General features: G+C 47.9%; 1 protein-coding gene across 1 annotated transcript in view; it reads right to left on the bottom strand.

Moving 5' to 3' along the window:
* The window catches only part of Fam78b (family with sequence similarity 78 member B), a 77,543-nt gene extending 64,512 nt beyond the window's left edge, over positions 1-13,031 (bottom strand). Inside the window, exon 1 of the mRNA XM_032914593.1 lies at positions 12,451-13,031. Within this exon, the coding sequence (XP_032770484.1) occupies positions 12,451-12,713 (263 nt within the window). The 5' untranslated portion in view covers positions 12,714-13,031. The remainder of the gene's footprint in view (positions 1-12,450) is intronic.
* Between the last annotated feature and the right edge of the window lie 9,971 nt (positions 13,032-23,002).

Here is a 23,002-nt window from a genome sequence, read left to right as displayed (position 1 = left end):
CAAATCACACCTACCCAGGCATCAAGACATCCGCCACACGGTCGGCGGTAAAAGGGCCTAAGTTACCCAGCAGTTCTAAGGCTGCATCCTCCTTCGGGCAAGACAGAAACTGGGTCTGAGTGCAGTCATTGGGAGTGGAAGGAAGGTTGGAATAGGGTCAAGTCACGGGAGGCTGAGCGCCTGACATCGCCCTGGATTTCTAGAGTCCTCCTGAGACATGGCCTGGAGAGTTACAGGTGACGGTTCTGGAGTTGTGACACACTGCTGGGAAGCCTACACTTGCCCCTCTGACAGTGTTCCATCCTCATCTTAAGTCCTAGAAAGACTGAAGCATGACTGAGTGGCTTGGACCTGTTCTCCACAGCTCCCCCCTCTCCTTTGGGGTAAGCAAACACAGCACACTATCAGATTCCTATGCTAAACCCCTTTAACACAAAAAGAAAATGCTAAAAAGCAAATGGCCGAAACCCAACTAAAAGCCACAACAGAGACAGAGTCCCCAGGCTGCTAGGCTATCCCTCTCAGATGTCCCCCATCTGTTCTGCTCTCCAGGGCCTCCCAGCTGAGCCCTGCCGTCAGGGGAGGGCTCTTGCCCCCCTCACAATCTGTCATCTTTGACACCACTTGGATCTTGTTTCTTTTGAAGCTGCCAGGGGACATGAGGGTACCATGCCTGTCTGTGGGCAGGGAGCCAGGAGGACAATGCTTGCCATCAGCAGCTGGGTTGGGTGGGGTAGGTCTGAAAGAGCTGGAGAACAGGGGTTCTGAATTGCTGGGGACCCCAGCTGAATCCCAGTTTCTCCATACATACGTCCAGCCTCTCTTGGCTGCCAGGGCCTCATATTTCCTGCCATCTGTGATGGGTGTCTCTGGGGAGACCCTCTCCTTTCTAGCTTGCTAATCGCTGTGCACAGACACTGGCAATAGTCTGGTCCCTACTCCTGGCAATTGTGCAGACACCCCGTGGGCTGATCTGAGTTCCCTTCTGAGCTGCCAAGGGATTCGACTCTTCCTGTGCTCTGTCTGCTTCCTCTCTGATACAGGTGATCATTTATGCCAGCAGACTTGGACTCTCAGCAAACAAGGGTGTGTGTGTGTGTGTGTGTGTGTGTGTGTGTGAAGTTAGAAGGTAAATCCCCCTGTTTACTGATATTTAAACTAAAGGGCTAGGTATGTCTCCATTCTTGACCCACAGAGTAAGGCAGGAGAAAGGCCCAGGGATGGAAGCATTAGCAATGGCATCCGGTAGACCTGGGTCTCAACATCGGAGACTCCTACGCGCATTCTCACGCTGCCCTTCTTGGGTTCCATCATGCTCATCTGTAAAGTGTGCTTCCGGGCTGTATGATTTACTATGCTATCTAACCCCTGATGAGGCAAAGAGGATTCTGTTGCAATACCCTTTTCATTTTTTTTATTAGCTGTTCCACTATTTGTCGGTCTAACCTCACTGTGAACAAGAGCTGTTGGGGACAGCTGCTGGTGAGGGAACTGGAAGGGCAGAGCACACTGACTCAGGTGCTCATGCCCTCTCTTGGATCTCTTCCTAAGACCTAGGTCTCATTAGCATCAGACCCTGACCAGCTGAATGAACTAGGCAGCTGGGAGGCGAGAACCCTAGGCAAATCCAATTTGGTTTAAACCTTTCGTTTCCTAGGTTTCTTCAGCAAGGGCAAAAGCAAGCAATCAGTGTCCAGAACAGTCAGATGCATTCATGCATCCACCCATGTATTCATCCATCCACCTACCCATCCATTTATTCAACTCTTCTAAGGCAGTCCAACACAGTCATTACAATTAGTTCTACCTGTTTCTAAATCTGCCTTTCCCACTAGTTAGTTGCCTAAAGCCAGACAGGCCACCAGAACCTCTTTATTCCTATTTCACTATTTTGTTCTGAGGAAAACAAGGGTGGTTCCTACATCAGAGGCAATGCACACGAATCACTTGGCACTATTTAAGCATTCAACAAATAGCTTTGTAATAATTAAGTTGCTTATGGTAGCTCAGGGAGACCTGCTAAGTAGATGCCTGTCAATCACTCAAAGTGGACAGGTGTCCATATAAAAGACTGACTCTCTCGTTTCAAAGACCAAGAGAACATCTTCCCCAGGAGCTCTGGGGGATCGGTTTGGTGGCGCAAATCTCTCATCTTCTCTAAACAATGTGATGATGGTTCGTGAATATTTGGAAGAGTTGAGTCATTTAAGACAATCAGTTTCTTGATTTGATGTTCTTGACATTTTGCAATGGCGGCTCATGGTGTGACTCTCATGGTTAAAAAAAGAATGAGCAAGTCTGATCCTGTTTCCTCACGGAACCAGCATTTCTGCTTCCCCTGAAACTCCTCCTCACATATTCCAGCTGCTGACACCCCCACCTCCAACCCCATGGCGGAGGGCAAGGCAAGATCTAGTTTACCTGTTTCTGGTAGCTTTCGGCCTTGCCAAAGCCTGTTCTCTGCACCACTCATTCCCTGGCATCTCTGGCCTGTCTGCCCCGTTAGGAGGCTGCTGTGACTGCTGACTGAGGATGTCGACTTGCTGTTTCCCATTAGCCAGACCTCTGGCGGCCTTTGAGTGCCTTGGCCTGACACAGGCTTGCAAGCCAGCTAGAAAAGGTCAGGCCCCAGGAGTTTAAGCCAGTGGATGCTCCAGAGAGAGGACTGACACCATCACCCTACTCATGGACCATTAGACCATCAGACAGCCTTATTTACTTTGTTTTAACTGGACAGCCTGAAATTTCTCTTCGCATTTGTTGAACACATTTGGATGTTCCTGTCTCTCCCTGTCTGGTTTTCAGAGGGGCTATAATTGATGTCCCTAAACAAACCACACACACACACACGCGCGCGCGCGCGCGCACACACACACACACACACACACACACACCTGGTCCTAAGGATAACAGTCCCCAAGCCTAACTCCTGTGTACCTGTGGGAGGACACTGGAGAAGGGAGTGGGGGAATCACATACCTGGCCTAACCCCACCAGCCCTTCCCAAGGTGACTCGGAACACATTATTGAATCCCTTCGAGCCTCTGCTTGCTTCTCCAAAACAGGGAATAACTGTTGCTCTAAAACCTGCTTTGTGGTTATTGTAAGATTAATTATGAGACATCTGCTTACAGAGAGATGAAAATGTGAAAAAAAATCACAATTGGAAAGAAAGAAGGATATTAAAAATAGTTTAGGATATAAATGATTTTATATGTTGGTTCTAAACAATGAAATACCTGTGACTTTCTTGGGTATGAACAGCATGGCTGTGTCCCCTACTCCTTGCATGGGGTACCCTGTAGCTTAAGTACAAGTGATACCGTCACTAAGAGAGGGCTCTGTGAGGGGCAGTGGCCTTGAGGAGGTGGCCAAGCTTCAGCAGTCAGCTTCAGGACCTTGAAGCAGGGTCCTGAATGCTTCATGCAGCACACTTGGACGGTGACTTTTTGGTGGATCAGGGTGTCTTCCTCGATTTCCTCTCACCATGAGTGGAAAACATGGACTTAGAGGTTCAGGATGAGCTGTTCCCTCTCCTCTAGCTCTGTGGAGGGCTGTTAGGCACCTACCATGTTCGGGGTCCTCTCAAAGGTCTACATTTTCTGCCCAGGGAGGCCAGAGAGCCACAACCTCAACTTCCTTCTCCCTTTAGGCTTATCTGGAGTCACTGACGGGTAAGACTAACTGATAAGCTCTATAATAATCAAGCTAACGTGTCCACAGCACACCACCGTTTGGAGCGCCTTTGCACAGCTTTCATTTCAGTTGACTCTAGACATGATTGCTCATTTATGTACAAACAGACGAGACGCTGAATTTTGAAGACCCTGCCAAAGGTCTCAGAGCTGGCACTGGAACCCAGGTCTCTGACTCTAGCTCTGTGCTGGAGAAGCCGGCAGCTAGATTTTAAACTGGCACGGTGAATAGTTCCAATTGGTGTGTCTCCCAGAACTTAATTAGAAGCAGGGTCCACCCACCAGCACTGGTCTGATGGGCTTTAATGAAAGGAATGGCACATGAATTGCAGGGAGCCAGAAACATGTCTGAATGTCTAAGGGTAGAATCACCAAAAAGCATCCCTCTCTCCTTCCCTAGTCATCCACTGGCCACAGGGGAACCACAGGGGCCCAAAACCCTGCAACCCAACCAATGGGGGGGGGTGTGCGTGGATGGCTGGAGATGGCACCTCTATTCCCAGAAATCACGAGCATGGATGGTGCTCCTTCCCTACTCTCTTTGTTCCAACCCTCCTACAAAGACGTTGTTCTTACTGCTAATCACAACTCTTTCTCTGGAAGGGAGCTAGGGAGGGAGGGTGAGATGGAGTCTCTACAAGGTTTGCTTCCCTGTTCTCTGAACTCAATTCCAAAGCACTGAGGAAATTCACGAATCAGTGAAAAACAACAAGACCAAGTTCATTATTTCTATTTAGCGGAGCCAGTCTGGAAAGCCTCCTTCCTGGAAGGCAAAGTGGTCCATTAGAAATGGAGGGGCCAGGGAACCAACGGGCTGGCTTCCTGGCTGGGCCTCTTGCTGGCTACGACACTTGAGGCAGGCTGCTAAGCTTCCCTGAACCTTGGACTAGGAAACCCTCCTTTGCTGGGTAAGGTTTCCATGAGGCTACATAAGGAGGGGACTCAGTGTTGCGGCACACACACAGGCCTCTAACACGTAGAACATGTTGTTTGATGTTTATGGTGTGTGCTATTTATGTCCCTCTCAGGCGAAACCGCCCAGATTTTCTAGACATTCTCCCACACATGTCAACACCTGCTTTGTACTGAAATCCTTGACAGCTCTGGGGCCAGTCCTTAAAGATCCTATTGATTTGAACCTGCAGGAATGGGAGGCTGTGTGCCCCACGGTATGTCTGTGGGTGCTAACTTCACATTGTGGGTGTCTCTCCTATTGGAAGTCAGGCTCCAGCCCTACCCTTCCAGAGACCCTCAGCTCTGTGTGAGACCTGCCCCTCTCAGGAGTAGTCACCTGAACTTTCTTCCACTTATTTCCTCTTGGTTTTTCCTTCTTCAAGGAATCCATAACAATCAACTTTGAAACTGTAGCCACTTCCTGCTGAGTGGTAACAGAAACAGTGGCTTCTGTCATCCATGGAAACTTAATGCAATAAGGTAGACACAGGAAAGAAGCTGGGAGAAGGGAACCTAGGACCTGCCCCCAAAGACGTTATGTACTCCTGCTGTCTGCCTAGTGGAGGGTCACTTGCATCCTGAAGTCCAGTGACCTCAAATTACCCTCTCCCTGCGTTCTCCTTTCTCACCATGCCTGCGCATCCACAGTCTAGCACCCAGGCACAAAGCACATCTTGTTTCCTTCCTTCTACCTTTCCTCTAACCACGTGTACACTCTCTGTCCCTTTAGGAGTTGTGCTTTATCTCTAGGGAGCTTAATGCTCTGCTGATAAAACCAGTTAATCCTCTGCTGCTCCTCTTTTGCAGAGATGGAAGAGATTAGAGGAAAAGGGTTAGGCCATCTCCCCTTCAAGGGCACTCAGGACGTACAGCAAGGAATTGGATCTGGTTTCCTACCTGATGCTCTCTCTAAACTAGGGTCCCCTGTGTTTCCTGAGCCTCCCTGTAGTCATGGGAAGAGATCACGGGTAATGGTCCAGCAGTCCAGACTCACTAGTTCCTTTGAAGAAATGGCAAATATTGAAAGCAGCTGTGCCTATCGGTGAGGGCCACTCTCCAAACAACCCTGTACGCACAGCAGCATGGATCCTGAAACAAAAAGCGAACGCCAGCTTAGGGGAACACGGCTCAACCAGGCAAGACCTTCACGTCTCCATCCTCGCAGATCCTGGGATTTATAGAATCACGGTTCAGAAGCAATGGCTACAGGGTTCCTACCCATGTTTCTTTGGGCGGATACTAAGTATCATTTTGCAGCAGGTTCCCTGGTAACCTGGTAATACAAGGCGTTTGATGGACAGGACCCAGCTGAGATGGAGGAAGTGAAAGATACAAGCCACAAGCCAAGAAGCAAACCTTTCAGTGAAGTCCAGGGGAACGAAACTGACACAGACACTCCAGGCAGTTAGAATGTGTTGCAGTGCTAAGCAGTTGCCCGGGTGTCAGCTCTGTGGATGACACTGAAGATTCACATGAAAAGCTAATTTTGAAGAGACATGGTCTGTTGAAGGGGACGCTGGTGATTGAAAGTCATAAAAATGGCTCATGTATTTAACGACATCACATAGAAGATATCCTGGATATCTTCTATGGTCCAGGCAGTGGTCATGGAGGACGTGACAGATATAATATCTACTTCATGATACACATATAGGAAGTTAGTGAACCACTGCACTCCCTGGCTGTAAGTATAGAAACAGGACATTATGAAAGAGCAGAACCGGAGAATCCCACTGGAACTGTAAAGCCAATGGTGGCCTCTGAGGGGCAGTTGAGACTTGTGTGATGAACAGGAATTAGAACAGGGTGGGCAGGAAGAGCATTTTAGACACCAGGTCAGCCTGGGGCGATGCTCTGAGCAGGCTAGAGCCAGTTCCACTGAAGACCTGGGGGACAGCTGACACAGCTTAGAAACAGAAATCCAAAGTGGAAAGTGTTTAATATATTTTATACCACCTGTGATGAGAAGTCACTAAAATGTTTAAGCAGGAAAGGGACCACATCTGTGTAACATATCACTCTGTCTGTTGTGCGGGAGAGCTTGGAGGGAAAAGCAAGGATGGAGCTGGTAAGTACGGGTGGACGGTAGCTGTGTCCCACACATGGAGAGGGGTCAGTAGGTCTGACTGGACGAGTGGAGGAATATCGTCAATGATATGAGATGTTTTGGCTTGTGTAACTCAGGGAGTGGGGGGACTCTTTAGTAAGATGGGGAAGGACTGTGGATGAAGAAATATGGTGAATGTCTCAGTGGAGAGCAAACATTTATGAGAGAAGCTGGATGTGGTTCGGTGCTATAATCCTAGTGTGCAGGAGGTCAAAGCAGGAGGTCAAATTAGAAGGACTGCCACAAATTCTAGGCCAGCTCGAGCCTCATACCGAGTGCCAGACCATGTAGGCTACACAGTACAATCTTTTTGAAAGGATTAAACACCACCGCCACCAAAAGAAATAAACAGAAAATGACTTAAGAGTAGAAATCTTAAGCCAGAGATACCTTTCTACCAGTCAAGCAGAACTGCACATAAACACATGTACCAGGCCGCATACCAGAAACAGATTTTGGGGTGGACGGAATTACTCAGAGAAAGTGTAGAACGAGAGAAGTATGTGTGTTGAGTGATATAGAGTAAGATCTGTGAGGTAAAACAGCTAGAAAAGGCATGAGAGCTAAAAGATGAGGGGAGTTAGTCAGGACAGAGAGCTGTCAGTCAATTGTGGTTCATTGAAAAGGTGAGGGCCTTTTCTAGGCAGCTCCACTAGAGTTAATAGCATGGGGATTGCAAACTCAAGACGAGTAGGTTTCTGAATAGATGGAGAACAGCTTGGATGGTAGTGAACAGGTCTCAGAGGTGGGGTCTAGTCTGGCTAGATGCTCAATGGCCGTGGCACTGAAGGAGTAGGGAGCTAGGTAGGGACTCTCTTGAAAGTGAGGAGTGAGCTAGGACCTCCTAAATTTCACCCAAGCTGAAGTTCTCCAGATGGGCAGGTCTGAGCCCCTCGTGGAAGAATCCCTTTACAGCCCGAGAAGACATTGTGCAGGAGAGGCTCTCTAGCCACAGCCTTTCCCCTGATCTCAGCTTCACCTCACTCATTCCTAGCAGGAAAGCTCCATTTCTGTTCAAACCACACCCAGGAAATCTCTTGGGTATTGTACTGAGTGTTCAGGGCTGTTCTTCTGCCTCTGCTGGGCAGCTTCTGCATCACGAGGTATGAAGAAGATACAGAGAAACTCCCAATGCCCCATGGTCATGAAGCGCTGACCTTAACTTTTCCTTTTATAGTCTGCTACGTGATGCTTCCCAAGAGGCCCCAATCTGTCAGACTTCAGCTACATTTCTCTGTGAACGCTCCACCACAGTCCCTGTTTTCCTTGTCCCCTTGGGAAATCTGTGTTCATTGAAGGCTGATTGAGAAGTCAATGGCTCTCCTTGCTGGAAGAAGACTTTGAGCACTTGGCTGAAGTCCACACTAACCCAAGTTAGGAATAAGCAAGTCACGGCAAGCACTCAGCAGCCTGACTCCTCATAGTCACCTGAGTTCAAGTTCAAATTACACCACCATGGCCATCAACTATTTAAAATATTCCTTTAGAAGTCTACCCCTTGAAAATGGAAATGAAATCCACCTTGGGATTCTGAATGGCTATGATCAAGAAAAAAATATGACAATAAATGCTGGCAGGATGTGGGGAAAGAGGAACCATTATTCACTGTTGGTGGGAGTGTAAACCTGATATATCCACTATGGAAATCAGTATGGAGGTATCTGAAAAGACCTCAAATAGAACAACCATACCATACCAAACCATAGCATACCATAGCATACCATACCATACCAAACCATAGCATACCATAGCATACCATACCATACCAAACCATACATACCATACCATAGCATACCAAACCATACCAAACCATACCAAACCAAACCATACCATACCATACATACCAAACCATACCAAACCATACCATACCATACCAAACCATACCATACCATACCAAACCATACCATACCATACCAAACCATACCAAACCATACATACCATACCATACCATACCAAACCATACCATACCATACCAAACCATACTATACCAAACCATACCAAACCATACCAACCATACCATACCATACCAACCAAACCATACCATACCATACCATACCAAACCATACCATACCATACCAAACCATACCAAACCATACATACCATACCATACCAAACCATACCATACCAAACCATACCATACCATACCATACCATACCATATCATACCACTACTAGGCATATATACCCAAAGAATTCTACATCCGACTACAGGGACATCTATACATCCATGTTGCTGCGTCATTTACAACAAGAAGGAAACGGACCTAGCCAGAAGTCCATCAACAGTGGAATGAAGAATGAAAACATGGCACATACACCCAGTGGAATTTTACTCACCCATAAAAGAAATAAAATTATAAAATCTACAAGAAAACAGATGGATTCACGAAGTATATTAAATTAAGGTGACCTGGACTCAGAAAGACAAAAATCAACTCCCCAAACTCTCAAACAAACAAACACACACACACACACACACACACACACACACACACACACACACACACACACACTCTCACACACACACCACACAAAATCTGTCTTACACTCTCTCACATACACAAACTCTCTCTCACACACACTCACACTCACACATTCACACACACACACACACACACTCACACACACACACACCACACAAAATCTGTCTTACACTCTCTCACATACACAAACTCTCTCTCACACACACTCACACTCACACACACACACACACAAACTCATACACACAAATTTCATGTTCTCTGGTGTCTGTAAGTTTGCAAATGGGTGTGTATAAGAAAGTGAGTACAGACTCTGAAGCTACATAAGAGACCACTAGAGAGGAACAGGAACTGTTGAGAAGGAGGTGAGAGGTCAAAAGGTCACGTGTAACAGGAAAGCAGAAAGGAGGCTACTGGGGTTGAAGGGCACAGGAAAGAAAGGAGACTAAGGGGTAGGGGTGGGGTGAAGAGAAACCCCGGTAAACATTTTGTTTGAAAAGTGTCATAATGAAACCTAATTCTTTGTATACTAATAAAAAGCCTACCCCCCACTTCACTTTAGGAAACAAAACATTTAAACCACAAAGACATGCTCTCTTTCAATCCTGGAACTAGCAGCTTCTTGATGTTTTAGATGTGGATTTAGTCTTGTACAGTTCTTTCCAAAATATTGAGAAGTTGCCCTCCTAACCCGAACCTCACAGGACCATGCTCCTGTGAGAGGACGCTGCACAGGAGTGAATACCAAGGCTGCCGAGTCTGCCACTCACAGTAGTAGCTAAAGCAGCCTTGGCAACCCACAGATTGTGGTGACTTCCATGCCATATGAGTTCCCATTAAAAAGTTTATATCGGCAAAGTTTTCAGGGCATAAATATTCTGTAGAAACTGGTTCAGTAAAATCTAGGCTCCGAAGTGGCCCGGAACACATAGCAATTATTACAACCACAAAGAGAGAGATTGATTCTGGATACAGATCTATACTAATGCAATTTATGATTTCTTGGGGACTATTCTTGCTTCCCTTCACCAACATCACAGAAACCAGCAATCTTGAAATATCGAAAGGAGCAGTTAAATGAAACAAACGCAATCTTTCCAAACCCCAAATGCAAGAACTCAGCAAGGTCTATGAGGAGAATATACTGTTAGGAATCCATGCCTGCGAAAATTGGTTCAAAGGTGGACACACCCTTCCCTAGAGACAAGGAAGTTCCACTATCATGCCTGGGTATAGCTCAACTGAACTTCTTTGGCAGAAAATATTTTATATTTTATGGGAGGAATATAGATGCCTTGTATTTAATGATTTACAGGAGACTTGAGGCCACAGAGGGCTCCCCAGTGTAGTCGTGAGAAATATGGGTGGGGCGCAGCTTCTGCCCACTACTCCCAGCCTTCCTTAACTAGGGGTTTCAGGCTTTGTAACTGCCCCAGCAATGTTAAGCAACACCCCTCCCCAGACAGCCGGTCATGAGACAGATACCCTTCCCCTGTCAGGCTTTCTTACTTGGCTGGAAAGAATGACTTTCAAAAAGCCCCCAAACAAACAAGCAAGCAAATAGTTCTAACACACGTGTTCGAGTTGAACTACTCTCTCAGGTTGTGTCTTTTTACGTGGTGTGATTCACCCAAAATAATATGCCCCCCCATTTCTCTCATTTCCAGAAAGGCAAGAACAGAGCGTGCACAGACGTATTGCAAAGCGGGGTTTGCATTTCTTCCTCACCAACCAGCTCTCTCTCTGTCTCTCTCTCTCTGTCTCTCTGTCTCTCTCTGTCTCTCTCTCTGTCTCTCTCTCCCTCCCTCCCTCCCTCCCTCCTGAGATTTTATGCTTAAAGAGCAAAGTGCAAACTCTGGGAGGAAAAGGAAACAAAACAATCTGTCAAAATTCCTCTTAGCACCTATGACTAGTGTTAACTTACATGCTCCCAGAGTGCAAGAAGAAAGCCTAAAAACTGCTGCTAAAACGATGGTTTGACCTTTTAAAATGAGAACTCCCCCATCCCATATCCATATTAAATAGGTAAATCTTGGGAGTGCCACAGTTTTAGATTAAGAGATAAAATGAGGTTGAATTTCCAGAAAAGGGGTTTCCCTATAGGCTACAAGCTAATTAGGGTGTTCTGGACTGACACTGTAATAGTAAGTAGAATGCAGGCCCCAAATCTAGCCAAACGTAGTAGCCAAGTACACGGAGTCTAGTTCCGAAAAGGGACGAGAGGGCAGATGAAAATTTAGTAGATAAAAAAGTCCAGAACATGACCTCTCACAGCCTGTGTGGTTCCAGGGCAGGATGTCCGCCCCTGGCGGCAGCAGAGCCCTGGCGATCTAGGTGCAGCTGCCAAACCCTCAGCGCGCACTAACCGGCGCTGCTGAAGGAAGTTGGAGAGCTCCCAGCCAGCCGACTGGATAGGCGGTGGGCGCAGGGGAATCCCTTCCAGCGTCGCAATTAGGAAAGTTTTGCAAAGTAAAGACCCCAGACAGATGAAGGGACTCATCCTTTCCTCGAGCCTAAGAAACACCTCGTGCTACACTAGGCGGCTGCTAGAACAAGGCTACCAGTTCCTCTTGGCCCAGGAGCATCCTGTGCCTTCCAGTTCCCCATTGCCCCAGAAGTGGTCCTCGGTGCGCATAGCTAGAGGGGCGTTCTGCGGGGCTGGAGGTTCCGGGCAGAGATGCCCTTAGGCTCGCTGACCTGAGTGTGGGGGGTGGGGAGGTGGGGCGATGACAGAACCTCTAACTCCCATTCCTACAACCTAGACCTTCTCTTCCAAGCCAGCCTGATTTTCTCCAAAAGACGCACGACACAGCCCATGCGCCCCCGGCACTCCACTCCTCTCCCCAAACTTCCTGGGGAGAACCACAAATGCAGGCTGTGCCCCCAAACTCCCACGACAATCGCCAACAACCCCATCTTTGCTTCTTGAACCCTCCCAGCCGCCTTCTTCCTGCCCCTCACTATTCTCCTCGCCTCTCTGAGGAAGTCAGAAGCAAAGCACGAGAAAATGCCTTCGCGAGGAGCCTCCCGTCACCCGCCCTGTCACTGAAACAAAAGCGCAGGGAGGAGGGAGGTGGGTGGGGAGGCAGGAGGAAGGTTCGGAAAGAGATGGGGGCAACGGTAAGAAGGGGCTGGGGAGGGGGGGGTCGGAATGGAGAGTGGAGAAAGGGGCCAGGACCCCGCTCCCGCGCCGCGTGGCGTGGCCGGTCGCTTACATGCCCAGGTCGCTGTAGGTGTTGAAGAACTCCATCTGGTTGCAAGCCTGGATCCAGCCCACCACCCAGGTCTCGTGGCGGGGGATGGGGGGCATGACCACACGGGCCGAGGCTTTGAAGTAAGGGGTCTTGTAGCGCAGGACGATGGGCGAAGTCTCCTCGATGCGCGTGGGGCACTGGTCGATGGTGGCGCACACATCGTACACCACGATGTTCTCGCGCCGGATCCGCGCCTTGCAGGTGATGCTTTGGATACAGCCCATCCTGCCGCCCGGCGCCGGCGCAGCGCGGCGTGGGGCAGCGCAGGGGCCCGGCGCGGGCAGCCGCGGGCGCCCGTCACGCCGGCATGGCGACGCGCCGCTCGCTCCCGGTCCAGCTCAGCTAGCGCCTAAGAGCGAGGAGCCGCCGCCGCGGGCATCCTCCGGGAAGCCCCTCCCTTTCCGCGCGCTGGGTCGCGGCTGCCCCGACGCCCGCCCACGCCCGCCTCCTCGCTCCAGCAGGGCGCGCGGAGCGTGCGCTCCCAGGGAGGCGGCGGGCGCTCTCGCCGGCTCCCGCGCCCCGGCGGAGGGCAGGGAGGAGCGGCGCTGCAGGAGTGGTGCCCACCCTGGGCCGGAGCCCCCGCCCTTCGCCGGAGAGGAGGAGGCGGTGGCGGCGGCATGGAGCTGCGGGAGGGTGGCGGCAGCAGCGACCGGTCTGTCTGTTTCCGCGGCGGCAGCAGCAGCAGCCGCCGCCGCCGCCGCCGCTGCACGAACCTCTGCACCGCGGCTGCCCCCCGCGTGCAGCGCACCCAGCGGCGGGCGAGCGGGCGGCCCGAGCGGCAGGCGGAGGCAGGCGGCGGCGGTGGCGGAGACCGCGCTCCCTCCCGCCCCGCCCTGGAGCCGGACAGCGCCCACACTCCTGCGTCCGGCCGCGGGGGCGTGTGGGGGGCGCCAGGGGACCGTAGCCCCGGGCGGAGAGCCCAGCGGGCTAGGGCTACCGGGGACATGCTCCGCGGAAGAGACTGGCTGTACGCCATGAGTTTGTCCCTCTTCGGCTGCCGTCCGGGGGGGGTAGTGTGTAAGGGTGGGGGTGTTTAAAGGGCCGCTAGCTCCCGGGCGGGGCCCGGCACGTGGGGTTGGGCGGGGCCGGGACCCCGGTAGGTGGCGCCCCGCGGGTGTTAGTGGGGTGCAGAAGCGGGACCCTGCTTATTGGGGTGGGTGGGGCCGAGAGCGACGGTTCAGAGTATAGAGGGAACCACAGTGGGGTACAGGCTGCGGGAGGAGAGATGTTTGAGGCAGCCGAGCGGTTGGAGGATCAGCCTTATCTGAGATGTCTCATTATTTGTGATAGAGTTTGTTAGAGTTGGGTGTGACCTCCTCTGCTATCCTACCCTGAAGAAGGCTGAAGTGTGAGCTCCAGCAGTGGCATTAAATAGATTTACCACCTCGTTCACTGACCCGCGTTTTCCTCTTGTCTAGTAGAAGCTTTTTTTCCCCCATCACAGTATTGAGAGTGATACCTGAGAAATCCCGTTGGAGGCTGACACAAAATCACCTAAAAAGCCAGTGTTAGTCTAGGAACGAGCTCAGCCTACTCATGGCCTGCTTTCATATAACCCCTCGGTAACCTCTGAAAATACTTAGAACAACACACACTGGGGGGTTGAAGCTCCTTGAGAAACACTGCCTTTTGAGTGTTTTGCATCCTAAGACAAATTGTACTTAGTGGAACCGTCTAGCTAGACCGGAACACACTTAGCTCCCCTCCCAATGTTACCCAAGGCCTGTTATGTACAAGCAAAAGTTCAGGACTTTATAGAACCCAGGAGAATTACAAAGTCAGGGCACCAATTTGTAGAAAATCATCCACGCTGTAGAAAGCTGGGAGTCTTAGGGATCTTTTCTTGTCTTCTCTGGAAGAAGGTTCGTAGTGACCAGCACATGGTAATTTCCTACCAGTTGCGCCAGTGAAATCTTGACGGAAGAGCAGCCTGTCTATGCTCCAGATGGAAACTGACGCCACAGATGTGCGGCACGTTCCATTCCGTGTATCTGCCATGTGTGTGTTACTGTGATCTCGGGTGTCAAATAGGAAGAATATTTAGCAGATAATTTTTTTTTTACTGTGCATCTTCTCACATAATTCAGAACCAGCAGCTTCTTTTAGCTTTTTTCCCCTCACAATCATTGAGCATTTGCTGGATCTGGTACTCAAGTGTGAACTCCTCTAACGGGCCACAGAAGGCTGCTGGGGTTAGTCTTTGGTTAGGACAGATAAATTGCAAATGTTCTAAAAGCAGGCTTCATCCTTGCCTTACCTTCTCTGACACGTTGAGTTCTCGTTATCATACACACACACACACACACACACACACACACACACACACACACACACACACACACAAGGGCAATCTCCTTCTTTGATGACATGGCTCATTTAATGATGTCGCTGCAGGCCTCCCTCCCTGGTCCTTGTAATTCGGCAAACACTTCCTGATGGCATGGAAGGATCCAAGTATTGTGTTTTAGGTACTAGCAACTCCGGGTTGAACCAATGCTCGTGATTCACTCCAGAAGATAAATCTATTAACAAGTTGTTACAGTCAACTGTGACACTGCTGTAATAGAAACTTATATCCATGGGAGGCCAGACGGGAGAGCCACTGAGATTTATAGATGGCTCTGCTGAGACAGTGGCATTTGAATTACATCCTGAGGACAGATTGAGATGAGCCAAGAAGGGAAGCATGTGACGATGAGAAGGAGATGGGTTGGTGAAAAGTAAAATTTGTAGAGATGTGAAAGAGCTTGGGGACACCCAGGGAAAACCAGCCACTAGTCAGAGTTTCTCAACCTTACCTGTGGGCAACGGGCTTCAAATTCCGGTCCCCAAACCAGGTCTTCCGAAGAAGCCACGAAAACAAGTTACACAATAGGAGGGGTTGGGGGAATGTCTCTCTATCAATGTGGAGACTAAGAAATAGACAAGATTTCAGGGTCTGTGATTGACAGATGGTTTGGCCTTCAGTTAGGGTAGAGCTGTGGGGCTCTGGAGGCCTGGCTGCATCTGAGAGTCATTAGGAGGTAAATTTGATCCACCCAGTGATTGATTAGTGTCGGAGGAAGGTTGGGGCCAACTATCGAGTTTTCCAGCTTTGGTGATCAAGTACACGTGGTCAGAAGAAGGCAAAAGTAGTAGCAGGTGGAGGTTGAGAGTCGAATTGTGTTAGGTTGGAGGCGCTCAAGAGACGGTTCGGGGGAGGGAGCCAGAGTTTGGATTTCAGTGGTTATTATCTTCTAGGAGATAGACTGAAAGAAAAACATGCAGCCTGAGAATTAGGTTATCGTCCTCATTTGAATAATTTGTCAGTCTGCTGTTGTGTGGATAAAAATCTCCATTGTCTTCTGGTAGTACCAGCCAAGCAGTCATACATGGGGAGGGTCTGTTAGCTGTCTGCAACTTGTAGAGAAATTGTGTAAGGGAGAATATGTTTTATTTTTAAAACTTAAAAGACTTTGTTGTATCTAGTACAGTGTCAATAAAATATATTACCTACAGTCTTTGATCGATGACTCTCTTGACACGTTCACCTTGGTGAATCTCCAGAATCATGAATGTCACCATGACGATTTCAACCATAAAATGCAGTAAACTATAGTCATAAAATGTAAGGGATCCTTTCAGACTTAATGGATCTTAAGCGAACATGGGATTATGATCATTTCTAAAGGTATTTACGTCAAGTTTGCAATTAAAATAAACTTATCTCATTGCTGTGCGTTGTTATCTTATCAACTGCATTATTACCCGAGTCCACAAGAATAAAAAAATCAGTGTGAGACTTACTGTGTAAATGTCAATGAGGAGTGAGCTAAGCTGTGTGGAGACACAGATGTTAGGTGTTCAGTGTGGTACATACTCGATCTATGGCTGGCAAGGACTCTCTAGACTCTGGAAGCCCATTCAAATTCCCATCTCAGCAAATTACTTTACGACATGGACCTTTTGGGTCATTGGCTGGGGCCAGTTACCCTTCCCAACTGTTAGCTGTCAAATGCCAGTGTACCTATTCGTGTAATACAGATGAAGCGTTTACAAGCTCAGCAGCTTCTCCATGAAGCTATTCTGTGTTTCTCTTTCCCTGTTTTCTGGTCTTAGTGATCTACCCTAGGACTGCCAAATCCCAGGCAAGTGCCATGCTCCTAGCTGTACAGAGCCCCTCTTAAGTTTCTCTTTCCACTTTTTCACATGAGCGTCCCTTGCCTCCAGCAGCACCACACACCTGCCTTTGCTAGCTGCCTTCGTGCTGTTCATCATTTCATCGTTGTTTGCTCACTAATCTCCTGAAGGAGGCAGTTTCTTCCTCAGAAAGACATCATGCTCTGCCGTCCTAGTACTCAGCACGTGTTCGACACACTTTCTAGTCTTGGAAAGCTGATGGAACCGTATTCCCCGGCCCTTCCCGGCAAGCCCTGCCAGCTGTCCTATTACCTACAGTAAGGATGGTGTTTAGATCCTGGGCTTCCCATCCCACTGGGCTTTCAGTGTGCTTGTCTGGTGTTAACCATGCTCTTTGCTTTAAGCACTGTACATGACTGAAGGATTCTCAGTTCTGGGTACCAGAGGTTGGAAAAACCCCAATGGCAAGACCTTGACGACAACCATTCCTTATGAATGATGTCATTGGCACTTGTTCTCGGGGTGTGGTACAGACGCTTCTTTGTACCCCAAGCTTTTGATGGTTTGGGGTAGGACAGAGGTCTTCAGTTCCCTAGCCAGGGCCCTCCAGCACACTCTGAGGGACTGCAGCCTGTTTGCCTCAGCTGCAGTGACCCCGGGCTCTGACTTTTCACAAGAGGGAGATCTCTGGCTTGACTCTTCTTATTAACTGAGTCATTCCTCAGTGTGTCAAGCATGCCTTCTTAGAAATTACGGGTCAGAGAGGCCTGTCTTCTTGTTGACCTGGTCGAGGACTTCCAGAAACCACAGGACAGACTGCCCAAAGCTGAGGAATTGCCTCTGAAACTGTTAAAAGTGGAGATGGGTTGCAACCTGGCTAAGATGGCCTGAAGACAGGGAAAAGGCTGAATGAAGCGTCAGGTTGCAAGGGTACAAAGTAGGAGGCACCATTCCATCTAGGTGTATTACTTTGTGCAGTGTGACTTTAGGGCTTGAATGATCATTTTTTTTTTTTCAGATAGGTTAAGAACCTCGCCATGGACCACAATCATAGATGCAGGATTCACCAAGTCCTGAGATACAGGACTGCGTCAAACAGTCTGACAGCTTTGTCTTAGGTCCTGTAAAGCTCATGGACATATGCTCTGACTTCTCTGTGCTGTCGAAGGTCCCATCTCTGACACACTCAAAAGTCTTTGTTCTTAGTTTTTATCAGTACGGTGATGTTATTTCCTTTCTCTAAGCCCAGGGTCCCACCTCGTATTGATTTCCTTCAGCTTCTGACTCCCTTATTTTCCTCCTGTCCTGGGGTAGCATTTCCTAAGGGGCTCTCCTCAGGACTTTCATCGGTTTTGACTGTTATTGTCATGAGTGTCTTCCATGTTTTTAGTCAGACACTTTTTCTCAATCAAAGCAGGTGTTCCAGTCTACCTGGTAGATGTTTCTTTGAGTGTCTTTCTGTTCTATCAATGAATGGATATGCTCTTCCAGCCAGCCAGAGCCTCTAACAACAATTTCTAGCTGAAGCTCTCAGCGTCTTCTCAGTATTGAAACTAAACCAACCTAGATCCTTTATTTTCCTTTTCCCTATTGTTTTCTAGAACATCAGCCTTCTGAATGTGACAAACAAGACACAGATTAGGAGCCCATCACAGGGCACTGAGAACCAGCGTGCCTTTCTGGCCTTGTCTCTGCTTCCTACCCACCCTTGTGCTCAGCACAAGTGGACAAATCACCTTTCCTGGAGAGCCCCCTTTTCCCTGTTGGCTAGGCCATGTCCTCTGCATGTTTACATCTTACTCTGTGGAAATTACTTGTGGTCATTGCTACGATTAAATATGTTGGGCAATGTGAGCTGTGGACAAGTGGAAAATGTCCAATCCCTGCCTGTATGACTGACTGTCAAGAGTGATCAGATCACCACAGGTGCAGAGGTCTCCCAATAACAGCCCCTCCATTTTTCTTTTCTCTGTTTCATTTCCAAACTGGAAGGGGTAAGCTGTTAACTGACTGTACAGATGCGGCCCACTTGCAAACAGACCCAGGTTTGTGGACCACCTCAGTAGAACGTAGATGCCTTCATTAAATCCCCATTCGCTTATTCACATTCTCTAGCCTCATGACTCCACCCTTCTTCCTGCACTGTTACATTTTTCAACCAAATCACGGACTAACTATGGGCTAAGTGTGCATCACCATGGCTCCTCCTCAGAGATCAGGTTAACATTAGGGTTTTCCAGCTTGGTGCTCAGAAATGACACCTTCGAACCTGTTCTTCACTAGCAGAAGAAATAGGAGGCCACTTGCTTTTCTGAGTCTTAGCCATACCAGGGCAACCTCATTTTCAGGTTGATCTGACCTAGAGCCTCACAGGCCCAGGGCTCCTTTGAGCCCCTGGTCCTGGCTACAGTCCCCACCAGCCTTCCGTGTAGGAGCAGACTCCTTTCTGACTCTTTGGAGGCACTTAGTTGGTTTTTCCATGTTTCTTTTCCAGGTGCCTTGAAACTATGATGTGTATGTGCACGTGCATGTGGTCATGTGTGTGTTAGTACATGCGCATGAGTATGTATACATGTATATGTGTACATGTGGATGCCATAGGTCAACTGGAGGTGTCTTTCTCAATTGCTCCCCACCTTAGTTTTTGAGACAGAGTCTCTCACTGAACCTGGAACTCATTGATTTGACTGGATTGGCTGGCCAGTGAGCTCCAGGTATCTGTATGTCTGTCCATCTGTCTGTCTGTCTCTATAGTGCTGAGATTACAGATGTTGCTGACATGCTCGCTCTTTCCATGGGTCCTGGGAATCTGAAATAAGGTCCTTACAAATGCACAGCAGACATGATGCTCTCTCCAGCATCCCCTCCCTTGCAACTACTTTTTATAGCGTAACTGACAAGTATCTTTTTGAAAAATCCAATAAGATCACATCATAAATTCTGAAAAAAATTCCATGAATACCTCTCAATGATTCCCCACTGCTTTAAGGACCTCAGAGAGCCATGGCTATGATGAGATCCTTCCTGATGTGGCCTCTGGCTGCCTTTCTGCCTCACCAGGCACCATCTTTGCTAGTCCATTTGGATGTTCTCCTTCTGTCACCTCACTGACTAAGTCGAGCCGCGTGCATCTCCTTTAGGCCTTTGTGGAGAGAGGGTCCTTTTCCTGATGTATCATTCTTCCTTCTTGTCTTTTCCAGTTTCTGAACTCCGGTCTGTCACATAGCTAACTCAAGTTTTATTAAAGCTCAACCCACAAATGTCACTCTCCTTTCGGTTTTCCAGCTGGGAATCACTATTGTGAGCTCTCGAAGTCCCCATACCTCTTCCCCGCCTCAGCTGTCCTATGAGTATCTAATCATTTGTTTGGTTATTTAATTATGACTTGTCTTTCTCGCTAGGTTACACACTCTGTAGTGGTGGGGAACTATATTGATCTTTCTTCTATCATTTCTCTAGCCTTCAAAACAATGATGGGCACACAGTGGGCATTCACAAATACTTCTCGAATGTGCATTGGCAACCCACACAGCACCCCATACCTTCTATCAATGTGGTGCCAACATCTGGATGGATAAAAGATCTCTGGACTTTCCCTTGGGCATAGGACCCTTTACCTACTCTCATATTTGCAAATACTGCCCATTTTTGTGGGTCCTAAGTTCCACACTCCTGGGTTGCACCACCCAAATTGTGCACACAACAAGTGGTTCCCCAGCCACACATATAAAGGAGGGACTGGTATGGGGATCTTTAGGAAATCTTTACCTTGTTTACTTAGACAATGCAACACTGGGCACTGTGACTCACACCTATAATCCCAGCTTTCGGGACTACAGAGCAAGAGGATTGTTGAAAGTCTGAGGACAGCCTGGGCCACGCCTTAGTCTCTGTGAGATTCCGTTAGAAAGAAATGCAACGCAGACCTCAGACTTGGCTAAGTTAATACAACAGAAGAATGGCAATCTTCGTGACCCTTTAGCATTGATGTATGTAATTATATTTTATTACTGCTGCAAACTATTGATTTATGAACAGAAAGAAAACCCAAAACATATTATAAATAAAGGAAATGAGCAGTATCTACGGAAAAAAAATAATACAGAAGGGAAAGAGAAAACCCGAGGTTCTCTTCAAATTAAGTATTGTATTTACTGGACTAGAAACTAATTTTATCTGGATCAGTTCAATAAGTATCACCCACAGTGAAGGCGAAATAACATTAGTGTTCACACTTCCTGGGGAAAGTGAGGGTGGCACCCAGAATCCTGCACCAAAGCGAGGCAAGCCAGGAGCAGGCCACACACGGCAATTCTATTTCACAGCCCTCCTGCAGAGCTGCATGGAGAAATCCATGCTGTTTCCCTAAAATGTTCGAAGCGCAATTGATTGTATCTTAAAATAGGACCACAGCCCAGCACTGGGACTAGTAATGGGAAACTGTTTCTCTGGGGGCTTTGTGTCTTTCAGTTCACAAAGAATTAGCAGTTACATGAACTCCTTTGGAAGCCTCAGTTTCCCTGTTTGTATTCATAATTAAAAATACCCATCTCTGTGGCTGTCTCTAGATTCCCACTGCTTTGTCATGGGAAAGAATTGACAGTTGCTTGGTAACCTTCTGAGGGTTCTGACTCTTCCAGAGGTGCTGTCCTGTCTCACCCTTGACACACTCTTGTTCAGTGACTTTTATTGAAAGAATTTAAGACCCAGTTTTTTTTTTTCAAAGATGTGACTAAGTGTTCTTAGAGAAATGGACATGAATTAGAGAACAGGAAAAGACTGACTAGAAGGAGAAGACAAAGGAGAGACCAGAGGATGGATGGCTTACTCTTTCTGTGAGCTTTCAGGTACTATAGCAAATACCCAGGATCATCAATTTACAAAAAGAAGACATTTACTTTGACTGACAGTTTTTCCTTTTCATTTGTGGCAAAGCAGCACATCATAGCAAGAGGGTATCTTGAAGCAAAATAGGGGACTAAAGATTTTGGCCTCTGGAGGGACAGTTAAGATCCAAATATAGTTTCAATCAAAACGAATAAGGAGGCCCACCTCTCACAAGGAAGTCCTGAGGCTCAGTTTTAAGAGGTTTGTTTACATATAGACACACACAGACACACACACACACACACATACACACACACACATACACAGAGACACAGACACACACACACACTCACACACATACACAGAGACACAGACACACAGACACATACACAGACACAAAAGCAAACACACAGACATGTACTCACAGACATACACAGAGACACACAGAGATACAGACACACACAGACACAGACACACTGACACACATACACACACTGACACACATAATACACAAACACCCAGACATACACAGACATGTACTCACAGACATACACATAGACACAGACACACACACACAGAGACACAGACACACACATACACAAACACACAGACACACACAGACATGTACTCATAGACATACACACAGACACACACAAAGACACACAGACACACACATACACAAACACACAGACACACACAGACATGTACTCATAGACATACACACAAAGACACACACAGAGAGACACAGACACACACAGTACACAAACACACAGACACACACAGACATGTAGTCGTAGACATACACACAGACATAGACACACAAACACACACACAAAGACACACACACAGACACACACATACACAAACACACAGACACACACAGGCATGTACTCATAGACATACACACAAAGACACACACAGAGAGACACAGACACACACAGTACACAAACACACAGACACACACAGACATGTACTCATAGACATACACACAGACATAGACACACAAACACACACACAAAGACACACACACACACACACACACACACACACACACACACACACACACACAGAGCTACTTACTCTGTTTCTCCAAATTGGAACCCAATCTTCCTTACAGTCAAAACATTTCCCCTCTCTGTTTCTTGTCCCCTGCCACCTAGCTTAGAGAATAAGATTGAGTTCATGTCTGAATCGATTTCAACTCTAGGATAAAGACATAGGAACAATTATGACTGACAGTAGAGTTCAAGTGCTGAGAAGTGACATGAAGACAAATCCGAAGGAGAATGGAGAATTAAAGTCACCGGGACAGAAATCTTGCAAAGGGGAATGGGTTTTCTGAGGGTTTGTGCTGGGTGCTTGAACCAACCTAAGAAGGGAGACACACAAAATGGGGGAAGTAAACACAGCACAAAGGCAGAGATTTCTGTGAGCACTTCACTCTTGCAGTAAGGACCTCCATTACTGCTGCAAACGGTGATGATTTCCTTGCAAGGCTTTCTTTGTATATCAGACACACATGGGGAATTTTCTAAGTGATACATATCACTGTTTTAAGATCTTAACA

Source organism: Rattus rattus, chromosome 10 (genome assembly GCF_011064425.1).
Source record: "Rattus rattus isolate New Zealand chromosome 10, Rrattus_CSIRO_v1, whole genome shotgun sequence".
NCBI lineage: Eukaryota > Metazoa > Chordata > Mammalia > Rodentia > Muridae > Rattus > Rattus rattus.
Note: the sequence above shows the minus strand (reverse complement) of the source record. Positions and strands in the feature narration are given on the sequence as shown.